The sequence below is a fragment of the Phycodurus eques genome, chromosome 8, assembly GCF_024500275.1.
Source record: "Phycodurus eques isolate BA_2022a chromosome 8, UOR_Pequ_1.1, whole genome shotgun sequence".
Classification (NCBI taxonomy): Eukaryota; Metazoa; Chordata; class Actinopteri; order Syngnathiformes; family Syngnathidae; genus Phycodurus; species Phycodurus eques.
In genome coordinates this window covers 22,466,990-22,488,198 of record NC_084532.1, presented here as the reverse complement: position 1 = coordinate 22,488,198, position 21,209 = coordinate 22,466,990, and the positions used below count along the sequence as shown (strand labels likewise).

General features: G+C 42.8%; 1 protein-coding gene across 3 annotated transcripts; it reads right to left on the bottom strand.

Moving 5' to 3' along the window:
- Window positions 1-679: 679 nt before the first annotated feature.
- hook1 (hook microtubule-tethering protein 1) lies at window positions 680-19,657 on the bottom strand. Of its 3 annotated transcripts, XM_061684013.1 has the most exons (22): window positions 19,528-19,657; window positions 17,694-17,779; window positions 17,246-17,318; window positions 13,955-14,005; window positions 13,591-13,723; window positions 12,681-12,748; window positions 12,496-12,558; window positions 11,508-11,591; window positions 10,427-10,590; window positions 10,208-10,348; window positions 9,425-9,626; window positions 8,590-8,700; window positions 8,426-8,513; window positions 7,536-7,602; window positions 7,313-7,453; window positions 5,845-5,932; window positions 5,716-5,747; window positions 4,205-4,287; window positions 4,033-4,133; window positions 3,850-3,951; window positions 2,239-2,307; window positions 680-2,165 (listed from the first exon to the last, which is right to left on the bottom strand). In XM_061684013.1, the coding sequence occupies exons 1-22, from the start codon at window positions 19,570-19,572 to the stop codon at window positions 2,007-2,009; spliced, it is 2,151 nt and encodes a 716-aa protein (XP_061539997.1). In that variant the 5' UTR covers window positions 19,573-19,657; the 3' UTR covers window positions 680-2,006. The 3 variants fall into 3 exon arrangements, with proteins under 3 accessions (XP_061539997.1, XP_061539998.1, XP_061540000.1); XM_061684014.1 differs by lacking the exon at window positions 19,528-19,657 and having other exon boundaries at window positions 17,246-17,370; window positions 17,694-17,774; XM_061684016.1 differs by lacking the exons at window positions 13,955-14,005; window positions 17,246-17,318; window positions 17,694-17,779; window positions 19,528-19,657 and having other exon boundaries at window positions 13,606-13,688.
- Window positions 19,658-21,209: the final 1,552 nt, after the last annotated feature.

The window sequence follows — 21,209 nt, the reverse complement described above, 5'->3', positions numbered from 1 at the left end:
AAAAACACGGTGGATGTGGTCAAATGCCTGACTTCATCTTTCCCAGCAAAAGAATGTAATAGCCTGGCATAGCTGCCACAATTGGAAGAGATTGCGGTCTCATCATTGCCACGAAATGCCAATCCCCGTTTGTCTTTTAAAACCACCCTGTTCTTCCTCACCTTCGCCTTGTGGATGCTGAAGTTGAGCCTGTGCTGCTCATTCAATGCCAAGTGCGGCGCCAAACGTTTTCAGTGCTACCTGACTCAAAATGTGAGGAGCTGATCTTTCGGGTTTTTCGTGTCACAATATCCCGCATTAATCCAAACGTTGTCACAATTTCAAAATCAAATGCATGGAAAGCAGGGGAAAAAAAAAAAAAAAAAAAAAAGACTTTCACTTTACAGGAACTTCAAAAACAAAAGCTCTTGCGCAGTTGGTCTTTAATTGCAATCGAATTAAAGCCAGTGATTTCCCACAGTTCACAAGACTTGAAGGCCAAGGAACATATCACGAATGAGGACGGTGGCAGCAGAGTACCGGTATGTGAGACGGCGCCAGGCAGAACGGGAGCCGCTCTCATCTCGTTTACCCGATTGTCCGCTGCGCGAGGCAGGTGAGCCCAGAACCCAGAATAGTGTATCTTGTAAACTGCTCAGGATGACGTCAAAGAATGTACTCGGGTTTCAGAAAAGCGCTTAATTTATTCACAATATTGCTTTAAAACATTTCATTCAAAAAAATTTTTTTACATTTTTTTTTTTACCCCCCAGCATTACATATACTTAAGTGCACTGTGCTATTTGATAACATACAAGAATCTGCACTAGGTCTAATCAATAAGCATATTTGCATATCAAGACATCCGGACAGGATGAGCCTGCCTTGTGTCAGATTAAAGCACCTAAACAAACCCCAGAGCGTCAACACCCGTGATTAAAAACTATGCTTAATGATTTAAACTGTCGTGTTCGCATTATAACTTGTATGAATTAGCTCAATCCCGTGTGGCACGCTTGGATAAAAACGCCGGTGTTCAATTCACATAACATTAGCAGTGCAACTCCCATGTCTAATAACATGATACATGCCGGATTTCTGGCCTCCTGATTGCTCGTCAGTCATTAGACTTTCACATGATCAACTTTTATATTGTTACGCATCGCTACATACATAAGTAACTTACTGGCCGGCACCAAATCTACCAAACCGGCCATGTGTCGCCATGTACAGAAATGGAGCTTGGACCTCCTTGTCCTCCATCTGTTAAGTATTTAAAGGTTGTGAGGATTCCATTCAGTCAGCGTGGGAAACATTCCCGACGTTCTGGCTCATGTCGGATAAGCTTGGCGGCCTCGAGTCCCGTCATCAGAGTACTCGTCGGCCTCATCCTTCACCAGACCACCAGGTGCCGACGTGTTTAAGGTCACTTGAGGGTGGATCGGTCCCTTAGCTCAGTGATTCCCAACCACTTAAGCCGCGGCAGTGTGTCGTGAGGGGTGTGTCGCGGGAAATGAGCCAATTTCACCAAATTGTTCCAAGCCCTACCACAAATAGAGGAAATCCAACCCTCTAAAAAGGTTTAGAATTACCTGTAGATGCCACGAGTTGGTGGTTAATCACTACTTTTGTCTAAATGAAACTCCTCAACTCACTCAACATAGTTCCTTGGCACAAAGATGCCGACAAAGCAATACTTTTATGTGAATTTTGAAGGGGGAATTTTTCAGCAAGCAACACAGGATAGGTTCCGGCCAAATACGTCCGTGAATGTGAATTTGCAAATGCTGGACTGTGAATATGCGGGGTCAGGAAGTGCATTTGAGGTTCATGCTAAAATTTCACCCTAACACCCAAATCGCTAACTTTTCATGAGCAGTGTGTACTGTATATTTTTTGTGACATTTGTGTTTGGTGGCGTACTGCGAGGTTCTTCTCGAGTAAAAAAAAAAATGTGCCTCGGCTCAAGAACGGTTGGGAACCACCGTCTTAGCTAAACAAGGGGAGGCACGTGGCTCCGAGTGCCTCTATTTGGAGGTGGCGCTGGGCACGCTGATGGAGAGCGCCCGGCGAGGGGCGTTGGACACTTGCCGCTGTTGGGACAAGAAGGACTGGCCGGGGGACTGCGCGGAGCCGACGCGGCCGCCGAGACGCGACTCGATGGCAAGCTTCTGAAAGTTCAGACTCTGAGGGGAGACAGCGTGTTCCTGCGTAACGTCGGCGTGGACGGCGGCTTCGGAATCACATCTTTGACCTTACCTTGTTGTACCAAGCCGAGACGATCAGCTTCTCCTCAAATTCGCGCAGTCGGGCCTGCTCGCACTGACGCTGCAGGGCGGCATTGGGCGCATTTTAGTAAGTGCTGCACTTCAGTTTTTATGTGACTTGCGAACGGGATGGTGACTGTATGAAGACCAAAACTAAATGTGCCAAAGAAGATGATCGCCTCACCTTAAAAACTACTTGGCTCTCCAAGTACCACCATCATGACCGACATTAAAATACCGTAACGTAGTAGGCCCAGGTCTTCATTAAAAACAGGAGGTTTTATCCGTAAAAAGTTTACAGTATATTATTATTATATGAGCATATTATCGTAAGACCCTGTAACATTATGCTGTTTAAACATTAACACTGTACTTAAATATAGGATTTTTTATTTTTTTTTACTTAAAATAAGTTAAATACAGCAAACCCAGGTTTATCCATTTTCAGAAAACCCTCCCAATAAATTAAATCGGCAAAGCAGGAACTAATTATTTATGTCATATATAAATTCATAAGTTTCAAATAAGGCAATTCAATGTCAACGTGTTTTTCTAGAGAGGTGCAGGTATTTTATTCATCCACACACTCTGCACAAGCACATGTCAATTGTAGGCGGGTGTGTGTTCCTTGAGTGGCATGAATAACAGCCCAGGCGATTTCGTAAGCATTGGCACTGTTCCTCATGCTGACGGTCCTGGCAATCAATTCAGCGGAAAACATTATGGGAACCCAGAATTCTTTGCGGTGATGTTTTTAACTACAGCGCTGTAGTTGTAAAAAAAAAAATAATAATAATAATAATTCAAGCTAAATGTTACTCTTTAGCCACTTTTGTTTTTGTCCATATTGTTATGAGTGTGAACACGCATTAGCTATTAATGGGGCTAAGTTTGGTATTTTTGAATTGATTTCAGAAAACTCTGACTGTGGCTTGTGTTTTAAACAGTTGCTTTCTGGTCCTTTTTTGTATCCTCAAGCAATTTGGTGACTTACCGAATGTATGAGTTGAGATTATTCAGTAAGGCTTCTTCTTCTGCTAAGAATAATAGCCCAATTTACCTTATTATGAAGCGAGTAACTGCACTACACTGACCTGTCAAAAAATAAAACAATTAAAGAGTTCTGTAAGCCACTGAATCTGCCATAACTGAACCAGAATATAGCGAGGAATGACTGTACAACTAAACTGGACTGGATTAAAAAATAAAATAAAAAAAGATTTAGCCATTGTAACATTATGCACACTGTGAACATTTCATTCAGTGATTTTCTTGACTTAACAGTAGACGGGAAGCCACGTGCCTCTAGCGGTACTATTACTACACTTTGAGAATCACTGCGGTAAGAACATAGCCAGAACTATTCATGCCTTTCTGCAATGCCTTAAAATGGCATTCTCTGATTTAATCAAACAGGAACTATCCCTCCAGCCACAAACGTACTCAAGTCACTCATTAGTATTAAGCAAATTGCATATGTCAGAATATTGTCAATTAAGAATGTACAGAAATTAATCTATGATTGTATCATTTCAAATTATTACAGTTTTGCTTTCTCCAAATGTGACGGCAAGAGTTCAAAGGACACACGGAGCAGAATTACCTCAAGGTTGAGGATTTGCTTGTCTCGGTCTGCCAGCTGGTTCCTCAGAGCGTGGATCTCAGCGGTGGCAGGGTTCAGTTTAGGGTCGAGAGCTCGGATCACCTGGAGTCAAGGACGCAAAGGCTCAACGCCCTCAACTTCTTCACTCGTGCACCAAGGAGAGCAAACCTCCAAACGACTCACATTGCGAGCTTTCTCCAGGTACATTTTGTACCTTTCCTCCATGGCCCTCATGTCGTCATCCTTCTTCTTCAGTGCAGCCATGAGCTCGTCCACCTTTAACGCTAACCAAAACAATTGGACTCGTAAGCGGAAGCCCTGTGGCGGTGAGGCTGCGTGTCGCCGTGACACTCACAGTTCTGAGTGTTGTCGGGCTGCAGGTCCTCCAGCAGTTCTTTCTTCTTCATTATTTCGTCCTGAGCCTCATTCAGCTGGACCCTGAGGAAACGTGAGCTGTTAAGGAAACCTGTCTGCTTACAGTACATCCGCAAAGTATTAACAGCACTTCACTTTTTCCTCCTTCTGTGGTTCTAAAATGGGGGGGGAATAAATAATTTTTATTTTCTTTAATTATTATTTCTGCAAATTTATCAGAACATAATTAGACAGGTGCATACCTTTCTAAATTCTGTCCAATTATCTAAATTTACAGGATGCTCCTGAATTCAATTTGAAGCTTCATCGGAAAGGCTGTGAATGTTTAATATATTTACATGTGATTTCTTAGTGCTATTGTTTTTAATATATTTTAATAAAATGTAAAAAAATAAAATAAATAAATAAATAAAAACACTCTAGAGGTATAGGGTTATTTAGAATTTTGAGATAAAAATTATTTTAGAATAAGGCTGTAACGAAAAAAGTGGGAAAGTATTCATAGTGCTTCACATTTGTTCCACTTTTCATTTTTTTATAAACGCCTCAAAAAACAAACAAAAAACAACCTCATGCTGTCCTTACGGGGTTTGGGTGTAGAATTTTGAATTAAATTCATGTTGGCCAAAGCCAAAATATTCTCACAAAATGTGGAAACAGTGAAGCACTAAATATTTTGCAGATGCACTGTGTGTACCGGGGGACCTTGGTTTATAACAATCCCTGTGTGTGACGTTTCGACTGGCGCACATCAAACTCGTATGTGTAAAAATACATGGTGACGTGACATCAGAAGCCACACTCTGTTAGCGCCGTACTAACTATTATTCATTGGATTTTTCAGGGTTTTTCTTACAAATACTGTAAATTTGGACCGTACTACTTCTTTTACATAAAGTTAGTGATAGATTACGGTGTTTTAACAAATTTGGGTTACACCGCCGTAAAAACGGAACGGACCCAGAGGACCCCCTGTATTACTATGAAATGTTAATTATCAAAATATACTTGAATGAAAGCCTCGTGTGTAATCATACAAGAATAAAGTCCTATAATTTTAAAGAAAATATAAGTTTTTAGATAATAGAAAAGTGTTTGTGAGGAAAAACCTCCATAGGTTTTAATTCAACACGTAATATTACGGCTTTACCCTGGAGGAACAAGATTATTCTGGAAATATATGATTCTCAAAAAAACGGGGGGCTCTCTGTTTACGATGGTGCCAACATATGAATGGCGCACAATGAACTAGTTTGCTGGGCGGTGTAAGAATAGAGAAGCCACGCTCATTTAGCGCCGTATTTACGGTTTTGCTTTTGATAGTTTAAACTTGTGACCTAAAAGTGTTTTTCATACAAATATTTACTGTAATTACGACTAATGTGTTAGCATCGGTCCGTGATGGACTTCGGCACGTTCCGTAAACCCGTCGTCAACCGAGTACCCCCGGTACATCTTTCGACTTCACTCCTGACAGTCACTGATGCTTACATGTGAGCATCCAGTTTCCGCTTCAGGTTTGACTATGGGGAGAAAAAAAAAAAAAAGTAGAAATAATACTTAATATCGATTCAAACACTTTTCTGATGGGACTTTGCCAGGGACTGTCGGTGCACTCACGTCATCGGGCTTGACGGCCTGACTCTGCAGAGCCTTCTGGAGGTCCTCAACCTGCTGCTGTAGCTCGCTGACCCGCTGGCGACTCAATCTGCACATTGAGGGGAAAAGGAGAGGAGGACACATGCAGCAAGGAGGTTACAGCAAGACACAACAGTGTAAAGATGTAGTCAAGGGGACTTGAGAAAAGTGGGGTACACACACATACTGTACAAACAATTGGGCCAAATTTGAACATTTGTGCTCGCTAGCGATCAAAGTCAGCAAAGGCCCAATTCACAGATGTATCTAGAAGATTATCCTGAGCAATTATCCTATAGGTGGGGATGTGCAAAGAGTGAGTTTTCCTCCCCGACCTGCTCGAAAAACGGAGCCAACAATTGCAAATGTTAAACCTGTTATATACATTTAAAGTAGGTATACACATACAGACGATTGGGCCAATTTTAGAATTTTCCCTCACGAGTGAGCAAAGTCAGCAAAGGCCCAATTATCAGATATGTCTGAAAGATTATCCTGGGCTGTAGAGTGTGTTAAAAGTGATTTTTTCCTCCTCGATCTGCTTGGAAAATGGTCAACATTCATGAATTTTACACCTGTTCAACCAAAAATCAAAAAATCCAATTTTTTATCCACCAATTTTGGATAATCGTCAGACTTCAGATTGTCAGATTGTGACGCGTAATGGTACGACAGCCAATTAAGAAGCTCGCTGAAGCTGCTGCTATTGCCGGGCACTAATAGAGGCACCACTGGTTGTGTTGAGTGTCTGTACAATGTGTTAAACAAGTCATTTCCCACAATAATAATGACAAGTAAAATTATTTGCCAGAGCTACAGTATGTAGTTACTAGATAGGTTAACAGTGAGCAGTTTGCATTTCCTCCATTTCTCATCTACCACTAATAATAATGATAATAATCTTTAAATGTGTGTGTGCGAATTTCCGACTTTAATCGAGTTTTCCTCTCTGCTTATAGAAAAAGAAAATAACAAAAGTTTTGCATTTTGTTTTTTGCCTTGGGTTTACTTTGGTTTTTCATGTTACCAAACAAGCTTTGAAACCAGTTTTTATTTTATTTTTTTAACTCACAACTTCCAGATTTTTATTTATTTTTTTACAGATAATGATATCTTTATTTTTTTACAGCTAATGTGGAAGTGGATCCTCTTAGAAAATGTCCCCTTTTTCCCAAAAAGTTTGTAAACATGATTATTAATTAATTAAAATGTTACATTTTCTACAACTTATCATCATAAAATGAGCCGTCAAACAGCATAGATTGAAGTGTAACACCGGACCTCCTTCAGCTAGGTCAGCGTCTTTTCTCACGTGGAGTTGTACAGGTGACATCTAAGACGTTCGGAACTTTGCTGACGTTAGTCGTAATGGACGGAAATTGCTGAAATTTGGCCCGACTGTCAGTAGGCACATACCCCGCTTAAAGGAGAGTGGAGTCAGCCCAGTAACCTGTTCTCTGTGTCCAGTTGGCTGTGGTTCTTGTGCGCATCCTCCAGCTGAGCCTGCAGAGAGGCGATCTTCTCCCGCTCGATCTCCTCCTGCTGCACTCTCAGCATCCTGTTCTCGTGCTGAAGCCTGATGAACTTCTCTCTGGAAGCGAGCAAAAACACAAACGAACAAAAAAAAGTCAGCGGTCACACAGCAGCCAAATATGTCGGCGGGGCCGTTGTACCTGTGCTCGACGGGGATCAATTCTGCTGCCAGGTTATCGTGGCTGGGGCTCCTGCAAGGAAGCATCCCTGCACATGAGAGAAAGACTTGGAGACCTTTGGAACTTGGGAGATGGATGAGCAGCATCACAGCAAGATTCAGTAAAAGGAAGTAGGGACAGTGGTGCCTTGACCTACGAGTTTAAGACCTACGCTCGTGAGGCCAACGCTCATATCGCAAATCTTTTTTTCCCCATTGAAATGAAATGCCATTAACGAGTTTCTGCCCCCTATAAATTCTGTAAAATTTTGTGGGAATGTGTTCACACTCTCTGGGAGTAGGAGGGAGTGGGAGCCAAAATCCACTCCCATGTCAGTCTAGTCTACGGGTTGCTGTACCGTTTGCGTTAAATTATCCGTTTCCTCGAGGGATATAACACTGTCACATCAATTCTAGTTGTGTGTGCTATAGCCTTATTCTAAAATTGAGCTACACACAATATGCCATAATGACAATATTAAAAAAATAAATAAGACAAAAGAAAAGCCGCGTCACAGTGCAGTGCTGGCAAGTGGCATCCGGCAGGTGAATCAGAGGACTTGGTTGAACTCACGGGCAAGGATGGAGTTCAAACCTGAACAATTCAGAGACCTGCTACTGAGGACAGGTTTCACTTTAAAGTCAAAGACACCATCACCCCAACAGTCAAGAGAGGCCGGTTTAGAGCTTCTCCAGCGATGGCCTGCCTCACAAGTACAAGATCTGGGGCGACCAACTTGGGGTGCTGCCTAGATTCACATTTTCATTATGAAATGTTGTGTCCAGTAATGTGGAGTGGGGAATGAATTTGTGCTGCAACATAAACTGTGGAAAAAAGTGAAGCTCTGTGACTGCCTTCCTGCTGCACTTTACCTGCGTGGGAGAGCTGGCGCTGCTGCGCTTGGGTGCACCGAAGTTCCTCATTGAGTTCCTTCAGGGAGTCTCTTTCCACAATGACGCGCTGCCAGTGGAGAGAAACGTTACAAATGCCGCTCCCGTTTCCCATGATCTTCTGACTTCATCCTCGCAAGTCGCACCTCTTTCTCCTTCACCACCAACTCGTGTTTCTCCTCCAGCTTCTTCATCTCAAAGGCCTGGTTGTCCGCTCGCCTCGTCTCGTCCGACAACTTTCTGTGGAGTTCTTGGACCTGATGGGGAGGACACGAGCAGAATGGACCCGCCAGGCATCAATTCATAGTTTTTTTTCCAATATCAAATCATCTTTAGGCCATTTATTTTCCAGGTAATGTTGTAAGACAACTTTGAAATGATGCTGAAATCTTTTGTAGTTATAGTTTGGGCTATACTTTGGCAAAGTTCCTGGCTAAGTTTGCTTTCCATAGATTGATAATGATACCAACAATATCAAATGCTAGCGGACTATCTTGACTTGGTAGTTGAGACGATTGGCCAGATAAACTAGCTTGCTTCCATTCATATAGCTAGCAACCTGAATCAAATGGCCAAATTATATTGTCGGCAATGATGGATTTAGTCAGCTAAAAATGCCAAGATGGCCAATTTGCATTTTTAGCTGGCTAAATTGACAACCAGGGGTAGCTTTTACGCCTTACTAGTGACACATGCCTACCAGTAGGGCCTACTAGTGCTACTGGTGCAGGACAGTAGTTCACAAAGGCTTAACTGCTTACTAGTAGGCTAAAAATGGCACCTGTAGTGGGGGGGGGGGGGGGAGAAAAAAAAAAAAAACACTTTACTAATAAGACAGTCACTTTACAATTGCATCTTAGTTCTACACGTGCACTGAATTTTCTCACTAGAGAGGAAAAAGAGTGTCCTAGTACATGGACCTTAAAATAGATTCAAGGATATGAAATAAATGCTCAACGGCATTTCCATAGGCAGCTCCACCTGGCGCTTGTACGTCTCCAGCTGCGCACGGGCGGCATTGGCCTTGCGCAGTTCCTCCTCCAGGCTGACTGTGTTCTGCATGTAGATGGTGTTGTTCTCCTCTAAAAGCTTCATCTGCCTCTTCAGGTCCCCCAGGTTCTCCAGCTTTCGCTTGTACGTCTCCACCGAGGCCTCCAGCATCACCACCCGGTCAGAACAATTCCTAAAAGACAAAATGAAACATTGATATATCACTTCAGCGGGATAAGAGAAAACTGATAATGGGGACCAATTTAAGCAATTTTCCTACATTTTACGATTAACTCAACAAAGACCCGGTTACCGAATGTCTCTAAAGATTATCCTCAATTATCCTGTGATTTAGGTTGTGTTAAGAGTGATATTACCTCCCTGATATGCTGAGGGCTGGCAATCGTAATCGTAACCAGCTACAAATGTACGATAGCAAATCCTTACGAGTGGGTGTGGTCAACATCAGAGTTGGGTCACAGACTTTGTAATTGTGACTTGAAACAAAACTAAACCCAATCAGGAAGCTAAATACTACACTTTCTTCTTATTTGTATTTTCTGTCAGTCTGATGATGCCGCTCACAGGTCAGTCGTGGTGAGCACACGTATGCCCCCACTAAGTAAAAAGTCAAATTTCTCCCTTTATTATCATTAACATTTGTGCCACACCTCGTGTAAGGATGCGATTGTTGTTTCTATTGTGCCATTGCACTTGAACTTGCAGAGGAAATCCAGCCTGTAACATTTTATCTTTGGGCACCAACAAACAAACCTGAGGACGTCCAGCTCGTCTTTGAGCGATCGGGACTCCTCCGCCAGGCCAGTGAGCTCGTCGTTGCGGTGCTGGACTTCCACCAGCTGCTTCTCCAGCTCCTCGCAGTGGATCCTGTAATCGTCCTTGGCAGCCTCCAACCTGGAAAAAACATGCCAGTTCTTGGGGCTCAGCTTCGGTCTCCAACTCATGGCGGTGTTATAAGGGGGTGTTACCCACCTGAAGTTCTCCTCCTGCAACGCTTCCAGCTGCTGCTGTAACTGGCTGTGCTTCCTGCCCGACGGCGTGTTGGGATCGTCGAAGGTGTCCAGCTGATTGGCTCGGTCAGTCAGGACATCGTTCTCGGCCAGCAGGATGTTATGCTCCTCTTGGAGAATGGCCACCTGAGCAAGACGTTCCGAGAATAGAGACACCGGTAACCTCGGAGAATGAGAGTCTTCTACACTCTAGCAGTGGTTAATACAAAGAGTGCAAGTTAATTCATGCACAAACGCAGTTAGTCAGCCCACATTTTTTTTTTTTTTTTGAGTAGTACAGTAAACCACCGCTATTCACAGGGGAGGACTTGAGCAAAAAAACGTTACTGAGAAGATTCTCCTTAACGTATTTTACTAACAACCCAGGGCAAATTTAGCTAATCCCTGACATACTAGATTTATCACTTCAACATACTTTCTTGAAACCAACTGCTCAGTTCCCATTTGCCAGGGCTTAAGCGGCATTTCCAAGTCGTTACAGAAAGAGCACAAAAACTTTGAAGGGTAAGTTTCCAAAGAATAGCTGAGGATAGGTACCACAGAAAAAAAATACGAATGGGAAAATTTCTGAATAGGGAACCACAAATAGGCCGAGGATTATTGTAGTTAAATGTGTGAGGAGTGAACCACAAATAGGCAGGGATTCACTGTACCACCAAATACTAAATTACATCATCCGGTATGTGTAAAATTATTCAAATTCACACAGTATGGCCGTGAAGCGTCCCAGTGGATCCACCTGTTAGCGTCAACATCCAAACTGCATCGGGCTTTAGTTTCGCTCACATTGGACTTACCTGGCGGCCAACGGGGGGGCCAGGCGAAGTGGCAAAGGGGACAACTGAATCTGTCGAGAGTCCAGTTGGAGACGTGAGAGGTCAGTGCCTGCTGACAAGCGCGGTGTGACCGCAGCGCGCCCAGCAGACTGTATAAGGTCACAGCCCTTCTGCCACAGCAGCTCCAGACAATGGCGAGATTTTGTTTTCACTAACCCGCAGGCGAGTTTGTGTATGTGCGTCTGTGTTTAGAGGAAGCGTAGTCACCTGCTGGTCCAACTCCTGGCAGCGTTGCGCGAGCGCCTCCTTCTCTGACGAAAGTTCCGTAAGTTCCTCCAGAGCTTTTCTGAGCTGGACACACACAGGACGAGCTGAATTAGCAACAGCTTGTTAACTTGTGATTTGGCATTATCGCTGTCTCATAACAGAATTTGATGTTGATTAAATGCAGTCTTAACACAACTGAGGCAAATATAATAATAATATAATAATAATAATAATAATAATAATAATTCTGCTTCAAAACAACCAATGTCCAACTTCCTGTCTAATTTTGGGTATGGGTCCTTTTGACTTTAACATGATCCCTGTTATAATAGACATGGTCTCCCAATTTTGTGTTGATCAGTGAAACTGGTGTCTTTTTCTGGGGGGGTGGGGGGGTTCAGGCATGCTAAGACCCCCCCTTAAAAGACGATTCATTAATTCACTCTCTTTTCATTCTCATCTGGCCGAATTCCATAATACGAATTCTTCAAATTACAAGCCCTGGAATGAACACAAAATGGCCGCTTCAAATCAAAGTGACGAACTTCTCATTTAATTTAATGCATGGGATCTTGACTTTTTATCGTTTATTGCATCGTTTTATGACAGACATGTCCACGCAATTTTGTGACAGTCAGTGTGGTGCTGGGGCTATTTTGCCAATTTTCAAACCCCGGACTTCTTAAAATGGTTTCTTAAAAACATAACTGACTTCCAATGCAATTCCGGGCATGGGTCTTTCACTCATTTTTGGGCATTCTGTTATGACAGACATGTCCACACAACTTTGTGTCGTAGAGTAATTGTTTTCTAACTTTGTAGGCAGTGCTACTAAATGATTTTCTGGGGAGAGAGTTTTATTCAAGACCCCTAAGAATATATACATTTTCACCAGAATACAAAAACACATATTGAGGCCCCCAAAAAGGCGATTCCAAGAGCGCCTTTGCACTGCGTGGTGCTCGGATCCTCTACCAATAGCACTGACCTGCTGTTCCAGGTCCCCAGACAGTTCTGCTCCTAAGGGGGTCATGGTCTCTCTATGTAATAGCTGTACAAAAAAAGAAAGAAAGAGGGGGGGGGGGGGGGGGGGAATTCAAGAAGCTTTTCACCCAAACACACAAAGACACCAGCCCTCAGGAACCAGTACATGATGGCTTATAGACCACGGACCTCCTGGATGGCTGCCATGACGACGTGTTGCACGGACTCCTCCAGCGTCATGATGATCTGGATGTATTCTGGCGATAGGGAGATCCATACTCAATATGTTGTTGTTTTACTTTTTCGCGCAGGCACGGCTGGACGATACAGTCGAAAAATAAAATATTCTGTTTTGTTTTCCAAAATCCGATTTTATTAATTAATTTTTCCGTTTGGCAGAAAAAGCTATTTTTTCCCTTTCTGGGATTTGAACCCCTAATTCATCGCAGGGGTACATTACAGACCCATAGGTGAAAAGCCATGATATAGAGAGACTTTTTTTTTTTTTTTTTTTTAAATTGTTTTTGTAATTTTTGTAGTATAAAATATATAGAAAATATTGTACATATTGTCATGTCTGTGTACATGCATATGCCTTTAAGAGGCGTGTGAAGTCAGCGAGTCTGCGTATGAGCGTGTGGCCCACAGCAGCTCCTGAGTGAGTGTGCTCACTGTGTTTTACTGTTCTCCCAGCATTCAACAAATGGCTGAAAAGTGCATTGGGAATTGTGGCTCGCCTTTAACACATGCAAGGGCATTAGAGTGAGTATACTGTGAAAATCTAATCACTTACAGACCACACATTTCTGCGCTATAGCAGTGATTTCCACGACAGACAAGAAGTTTCACACAAAAGAAATTAAAGTCGTTAAAGTCGCAAAAGGAGATATTGCGACCAAATCGCTCAGTTGGCAACACCGACTGTGATTTTGTTAACTTAGCTACTCTATGTTTACAACCATGTTATTTACACAGCTTTGAACTACAGAGGCTGCAAAAACAAAAAATAAGATTCTGACAAACTCAAATTTAGTCAAAATCAGTTCATCGGCCAGCCCGAAGTGCAAGAACGTGTGGTGAGCTACAGGGCGTGCCGCACCTTGCTTGCGCTCACATTTGACGGCGCAGCCCAGGACGAGCTGCAGCAGCCTGCCCAGCTCCACAGGGTCCGAGTGCTCAGCAACCAGGGCCACGTCTGGCAGGGGGAAGCCAAAGAGCCCTTGGACCAAGACCTAGTACCAAGTACAATGAGTTACACCTAGCACAAAATGGTTAACTTTTTGCCTCGGCAGCCTGAAGACGTGATTACATTAGCACATACCAGACTAAATCCGAGCTTTTTTAGCCACAATGCACACTGTTTTCTCTCTTGTCAGTCTTGCTAACAACACAACGACGCGCCTCATTGGCCACGTGAACTCAGTGAACGAGATAAGGAGGCACTGGCTGACGTTCCGGCCTACCTCATTGTAATACTCTAGCACCATCTGCAGGATCTTCTTCAGGTTGTTCAGCTGTGGAGATCAAACACACGCACAAGAATATTAAGTCATACAGTAGAAGTACAGCGGAACTCAGCTCTCGGCTGCCTTTAACTTAACATTTGGAGTAGAGATGGAATTATAAGTAGAAGGCGAAATATGCCTTAGGATGGATTTACACTGCAGTTCCAAGTGCCCAATTCACATTTAATGCTTATAAGAGATTTTTCTGATTGTTTATTTCAATGGACATGGCAGAACACATGAAATTATTATTATTATTTTTTTAATAGTCGCTAGAGGGATTAGTAAAGTCATTAATTGTTGAGTAGCCGCTCCCTTCATCACAATGCCATAGCTCCATCCCCGGTAGTCATGGAAAGCTCTATTAACATTTATTTGATATCCAGGTTATGGTCAATGTAAGAGTACACTCTTTGTCATCACTAGTAGAATGACTCGTGCACACTAGTAGAAGGACTGTGTCTAACTCGTAAGGCTTTCCACAAAATCAGTGGTGACTCGAACTGGGATTCAAGAGAGTGTGGAAAAAGGATCAGCAAATCAGAACGAATATACTACTTTATTCTGACGAGAGCTAAAACTGATGCCACACCGCATTTACTCCAAAAAGCACAAAATATTTCACAATTTTTAGCCTGTGTTTACAGCTAACGGCATTTTGACTTACTGCGCATCTTTTCTGTGCATGTGCACATTTGGCATCGGTGGGCGCAGTGAGGACAGCGAGCGATCCTGGTCAAAGTGAGCCATTTTAAAATGGAAAACTAAAAAATTCCAGAGGGACAACCGGCAGCCAAAACGTGCCACTGTACTCTCTTTCCGGTTCAACAGATAGCTTTCAAATAATCAAATTGGATTTTTTATTCATTTGGACTACAATGTCTTTATTACGGAATAGTACAACACCAATTCCAATTAAGTTGGGACGTTGTGTTAAACATAAATAAAAACAGAATACAATGATTTACAAATCATGTTCGACCTATATTTAATTGACTACACTACAAAGACAAGATATTTAATGTTCAAACTGATAAACTTTGTTTTCAGCAAATAATCATTAACTTAGAATTTTATGGCTGCTGGGACAGGGTCATGTTTACCACTGTGTTACATCACCTTTTCTTTTAACAACATTCAATAAACATCTAGGAACTGAGGACACTAATTGTTGAAGCTTTGTAGGTGGAATTCTTTCCCATTCTTGCTTGATGTACAGTTTCGGCTGTTCAACAGTCCGAGGTCTTTGTTGTCATATTTTACGCTTCATAATGCGCCACACATTTTCAATGGGAGACAGGTTTGGACTGCAGGCAGGCCAGTCTAGTAAAGACACTCTTTTACTACGAAGCCACGCTGTTGTAACACGTGCAGAATGTGGTTTGGCATTGTCTTGCTGAAACAAGCAGGGCGTCCATGAAAAAGACATTGCTTGGATGGCACCATATGTTTCTCCAAAACCTGTATATACCTTTCAGCATTAATGGTGCCTTAACAGATGTGTAAGTTACCCATGCCATTGACACAGCCCCATACCATCACAGATGCTGGCTTTTGAACTTTGCGTCCATAACAGTCCGGATGGTTATTTTCCTCTTTGGCCCGGAGGACACGACGTCCACAATTTACAAAAACAATTTGAAATGTGGACTCGTCGGACCACAGAACACTTTTCCACTTTGCATCAGTCCATCTTAGATGAGCTCGGGCCCAGAGAAGCCGGCGGCGTTTCTGGGTGTTGTTGATAAATGGCTTTTGCTCTGCATAGTAGAGTTTCAAGTTGCACTTACGGATGTAGCGCCGAACTGTATTTACTGACATTGGTTTTCTGAAGTGTTCCTGAGCCCATGTGGTGATATCCTTTACACATTGATGTCGGTTTTCGATGCAGTGCCGCCTGAGGGATCGAAGCTCACGGGCATTCAATGTTGGTTTTCGGCCTTGCCGCTTACATGCAGTGATTTCTCCAGATTATCTGAAATTTTTGATATTATGGATCGTAGATGATGAAATCCCTAAATTCCTTGCAATTGTATGTTGAGGAACATTGTCCTTAAACTGTTAGACTATTTTCTCATGCACTTGTTCACAAAGAGGTGAACCTCACCCCATCTTTGCCTGTGAATGACTGAGCAATTCAGGGAAGCTCCTTTTATACCCAATCATGGCACCCACCTGTTCCCAATTAGCCTGTTCACCTGTGGGATGTTCCAAACAGGTGTTTGATGAGCATTCCTCAACTTTCTCAGTCTTTTTTGCCACTTGTCCCAGCTTTTTTGGAACGTGTTGCAGCCATAAAATTCTAAGTTAACGATTATTTGGTAAAAACAATAAAGTTTGTCAGTCTGAACATTAAATATCTTGTCTTTGTAGTGTATTCAATTAAATATAGGTTGAAAAGGATTTGCAAATAATTGTATTCTGTTTTTATTTACGTTTAACACAACGTCCCAACTTCATTGGAATTGGGGTTGTACACAGAATAAACAATTCTATTCAGATTCTAGAGTCCTTCGTTACCATCAGCACAAATAACGAATCAGGATTGCGTGGGCGAGTCCAACCCCTACTATCTAGTAATGTTTTTTCTACTACAAGTGTCACTTTTGGTCTACAACTAGGCAATAAAACCTTATTAGTAAACTACTGTGATGCCCTTGTAACACCACTAGGCATGTGTTACAGACTACTAGCCTCCTGAACCGTACTAGTACATGCGGTAGATGGTATATATCTTGATTCTACTCTATACTCTTCTGACGAATCACGATACTGCTCGTTGATGATGTCACCAAATCTACCTCTGTGTGAAAACGGCTTCAAGCACATCTGACTACGGAGATAAGAGGAGCTGCTTGTCCACATCGAACAGTCCCACTGCTTTCCCGGGTGCCCGGGAACTACCGGGGATGCTAGCCGCTAAGCTAACTTGAGCCACACCAGCTACGAGCTGCGGCTGGATAGCTCGGTCGACCAGAGTCAGAGTTGGAGGTTCCACTGTTAATATAGAGAAGAAACATAACCAGAGCAGGCTTGCGGCAGGCATGCACGCCAGAGGCAGGTATTAGGTAGTACACATAGCGGACACACATACATGTAGCGGAGTCAATGTGCGTGTGTGGGGTCAGGGTGCAGGGTTAAACTGGGAACAGCAGTGCCCCCTGGAAAAGGCGAGGACTGAAGCACACAGAGGATGGAGGAGGGGGAAGGAAGATGGACGAGCTCAAAGGACCTCGAGCTGCTCTCTACCTTCAGCCTCCAGTTGTCGTCCACGTCTGTTTTGATGCGAGCGAGCCATCCGTCAGTGAACCACGACGAGTCTCTGCGCGACACACACCGCGCTGCATCATTCACGTCAGGTTTTGCTTCTTGCACTTTTTGGGGAAAATCTTACAAAATTAATACAAACAAAGCACCTTATGTTCATCCGTGCTGTAATGTGTTCCTCTAATTATATTAAAGATATTTTTGCAGCACAACCCATGAATTTGTTTCAAACAATACCACGGTCACGAAAAAGGAAAATCATTTACCTGTATCGGCACAATGCATCTTGGCATTTTCAGTATTTAACATTAACATTTAACAATTTCTTTCTGAATTAATGCTCCAATGCCACAATCTTTTTATAATTCTTGTGTCCACTTTCTAGTGTGCAAGTGTGTGTGTGTGTGTGTGTGTGTGTGTATCCCCTTACATTTGATGTAAAGCCTGTGATATGGCAGCTCCTGTGGTCAGGTCCTCTACTGTTGTGCACAGTGCAGACGTGTTGAATGTCTGTAGCTGGGGGGAGGAGAAAAAAAAAAAAGTTTTATCAATGTTTCCTCAACTAACACCTCCAGTTACATTTTTATACTGATTTAACAGGTTGGCCTACTTAGGGCCGCTATTGCTGAAAAACAAAATATATATATGTTAATGATGAAGATGGAGGCGGCACGGTGGGCGACTGGTTAGAGCGTTTGGCTCACAGTTTTGAGGTCCGGGGTTCATTCCCCGGCCTCGCCTGTGTGGAGTTTGCATGTTCTCCCCGTGCCTGCGTGGGTTTTCTCCGGGCACTCCGGTTTCCTCCCACATGCCAAAAACATGCGTCGTAGGTTAATTGACGACTCTAAATTGCCCGTAGGTGTGAATGTGAGTGCAAATGGTTGTTTGTTTATATGTGCCCTGCGATTGGCTGGCAACCGGTTCAGGGTGTACCCCGCCTGATGATAGCTGGGATAGGCTCCAGCACTCCCGCGACCCTTGTGAGGATAAGCGGCTCAGAAAATGGATGAATGGATGGATGGATGAAGATGGATGTCGTACCTTCTCTGTCGGTTAAACGGATTTAGTGTTCTAAATTCAAACACATGGCGATCGATCGGCTGAGTGGCTCACTAAAGAAGTCTGATTGAACTTGAGATTCCTCATACAAGTCCAGCTCAATAGGCTCTACCAAAAAACTAAAAAAAACTCTTGGAGCATGGACTAAAACCTTCGAGCCACAGAATCTCACCCGATGGAGGGCAAAAGTTATATTTGACAGGCCAAGTGTCTCACCAAACAGGTCGGCTCAAACTTGAAATTTCTCACACAAGTCCATCTTAAAAACCTGTTGACCATGGAAATATTAGCGTCATGAAGCCCAAAAGTTTAAAATGCCACACAAGTCATCCCCAAAAAATCTGACTGACTTGAAATTTCTCTCACAACTCTACTGTAGTTCAATTCCTTCGACAAAAACACTTTGTGATTGAATTTCCCTCAGTTGTTAAGGTCAAAAGTTACATTTGAAAGGTCAAGTGCCTCACAAAAAAAATCAGCTCAGTGTCCTCTACAAACAACTTGCAAGCCATTGAAATTCAGCTACAAAGCTCAAAAGTTACATTTCACGGGCCAAGTGTGCCCTAAAATTTCTCACTCAAATTTTGCTCAATTTCACATTTGTCGGAGGGGCTGTGAATAAATTCAAACGTTCCACGTGATTTACACCAAGTACAGTGCATGACCAAAGAATGGCTTGCAATTTCTCACATTAATTTTGCTCTATTTCCTCTACAAAAAAAAAAAAAAAAACAACACTTAAACTATAGAATGTCACCAGATAGGGTCAGTTACCGAGCTCAAAAGTTACACTTGATAGACCAAGCATGAGCCTAACCACCCATTAATGAAATAATGACTTAATTAGATGAATGTCGTTGCTCGTCTGCTCGGTTAAACGGATTAGTGTTCTAAATGCGGTGGAGGTGGGATATCGTCTCGGGGGCTTCAAACTAGCAACCTTTGTTTACATTAGCTGTGGCACCTCCGCGACCTCCCGGAAAGTAATATAAGCCGACAGGCACAATAACTGCAGTTCATTACAGCCGGAATTAAAAGATGGGCTGACATTTTGCATTGGCAGATCATATCTGTCGCTTATCGACTTTAGTCACGTGTGTTTATCGCAAGGCCAACTGCCACAGAACAGGTGACGCTTGGCAACGACTCGTTTCCGTGTGTCTCACCGCACCGCAAAGGTGCCCAGCAAAAACATCAAAACTCACCCATATTATGAGGCTCTCCACCAAAACCGTTTTGTTCTCGTCCATTTGTCCCCGACTTGGCAGATAAAAAGCTTATTTCCACCTGACCGTCCGCTAGGTCCTCCTCCTTTTTTTAACGCGTTTGACCTCACCTGCTGTCGCGAGGTAAAGCTTTAACGTCAATTACGTAGACATGGTAGCCGTAACGGTCGCTCTGCGACAAAACAGCGTAAAAGCAAAGGCGGATAGCATATCGGCTCTTTCGCCTTCAAATTTCAAGGTTTACTCGCGCTGGCAGCGTTTCCAATCAGCGTCGAAATACATGGAAGTGACGGCCGCGTAAGCCAATCGTTAGGCGATACGAGTCTTTTTTTGTTTTCCCCTTCTCGATAACCCCTCCATTTAAAGGGCCATTACAAAAATTGTGGAAAATTTGTTAAAGAGGAAAGCTTGGCTGCATACTATAATTGTGGAAAGGGTATAAAACTTTTAATGAAAGAAAGTTGTATCTACGTTTTAACTAATCCTGAAAAAAGTACAATAAAAACCGGCCTATTTTTAGTTTTTGTGTATAGTGTAAAAACACTCAAACCATATGATAATACATGTATGCAATTGAATCACTTAGAATCATGCATAAGAGTTGCTTGAGTTACTTACCATTCATTCATATAATATAATTATGAATAATACTGTATGTCATTTTCTTTCTGAAGTAAGCACACGAGCTGAATCAAAGTCATTCTGTGGCTTGTGTGTGTGTGTGTTTGTGGGGCTCTCATAAAAGCGTAAAGATAAGTTAACCGCTTTGTCATAAAACTGCAGTAATACTATAAGAAAACTCCTCACCATTTGACTTGGAATTTCTCACACCAGTCCAGCTCATTTTTTCTTTAAGCTTGTAAAGTTACAATAGATGGGCCAAGCACACTTTGGTGATGCATCTTGAAAACCAGTCAACACCGGAGCCACTGCGAGCCACAGAATCTTCCCAAATGGAGATACACTTATCTTAGCTTCAAAGTTATATTTGATAGGTCAAAAGCCTCCCCCAAAAGTCTGATTGGCTTTTACTTATTTGGTGGCGTTCACATGAGTTGTTAGCCTTTCTGCCACTTGCTCTATAGTTGTATTGCTTTTATTGAACTGAGCAGTTGTTTTCGTATACGCCGCATAAAGCTCTGATGTTCGATAATGACCTGAGAGTAGTTGGGTGCAGCAGCCTCTCTTTTACTGCAGGGCGACGGGCCTGCACTCCCCGACCCCACCTTCTCCCTGACTGAGTTCTATTTTTAGATGACCTCCGGGTGTGTAGTGCTTCTCTGGAAGGTGAGGCGCGGGGGTCGGAAGAGAGTCAATATTTGTCAAGAGAGTCAATATAATTCCCGCAGGACTTGAAATTTCTCACACGTCCAGCTCGATGGGCTCTAAAGAAGGGGGGGAGAGAAAGAAAAGAGAGGAAAAAAAAAAAAAAAAAAAAAAAAAACTCGGATCATGGTATTTCACCAGCTGGGGGGGGGGGGGGAATACTAGGCTCACATGTAACATTCCATAGGTCGAGTGTCTAATCGTCAAATCTGATTGATTTGAAATTTCTCACAAGACCAGCTCAATCTGCTGTTCCAAAAGTCACTTGGAACATTGAATTTCACAAGATGCAGCCGATTTTACTGAGCTTTAAGTTACATTTGAGAAGTCAAACT

Coding starts and splice junctions, on each gene's coding strand:
- hook1 (XM_061684013.1), bottom strand. CDS start 19,572: ATGGACGAGAACAAAACGGTTTTGGTGGAGAGCCTCATAATATGG. Junction 12,749..13,590: donor CAAATGTGAGCGCAAGCAAG/GTGCGGCACGCC, acceptor CCCTATCGCCAG/AATACATCCAGATCATCATG. Junction 7,454..7,535: donor TTGATCCCCGTCGAGCACAG/GTACAACGGCCC, acceptor GCTCGCTTCCAG/AGAGAAGTTCATCAGGCTTC.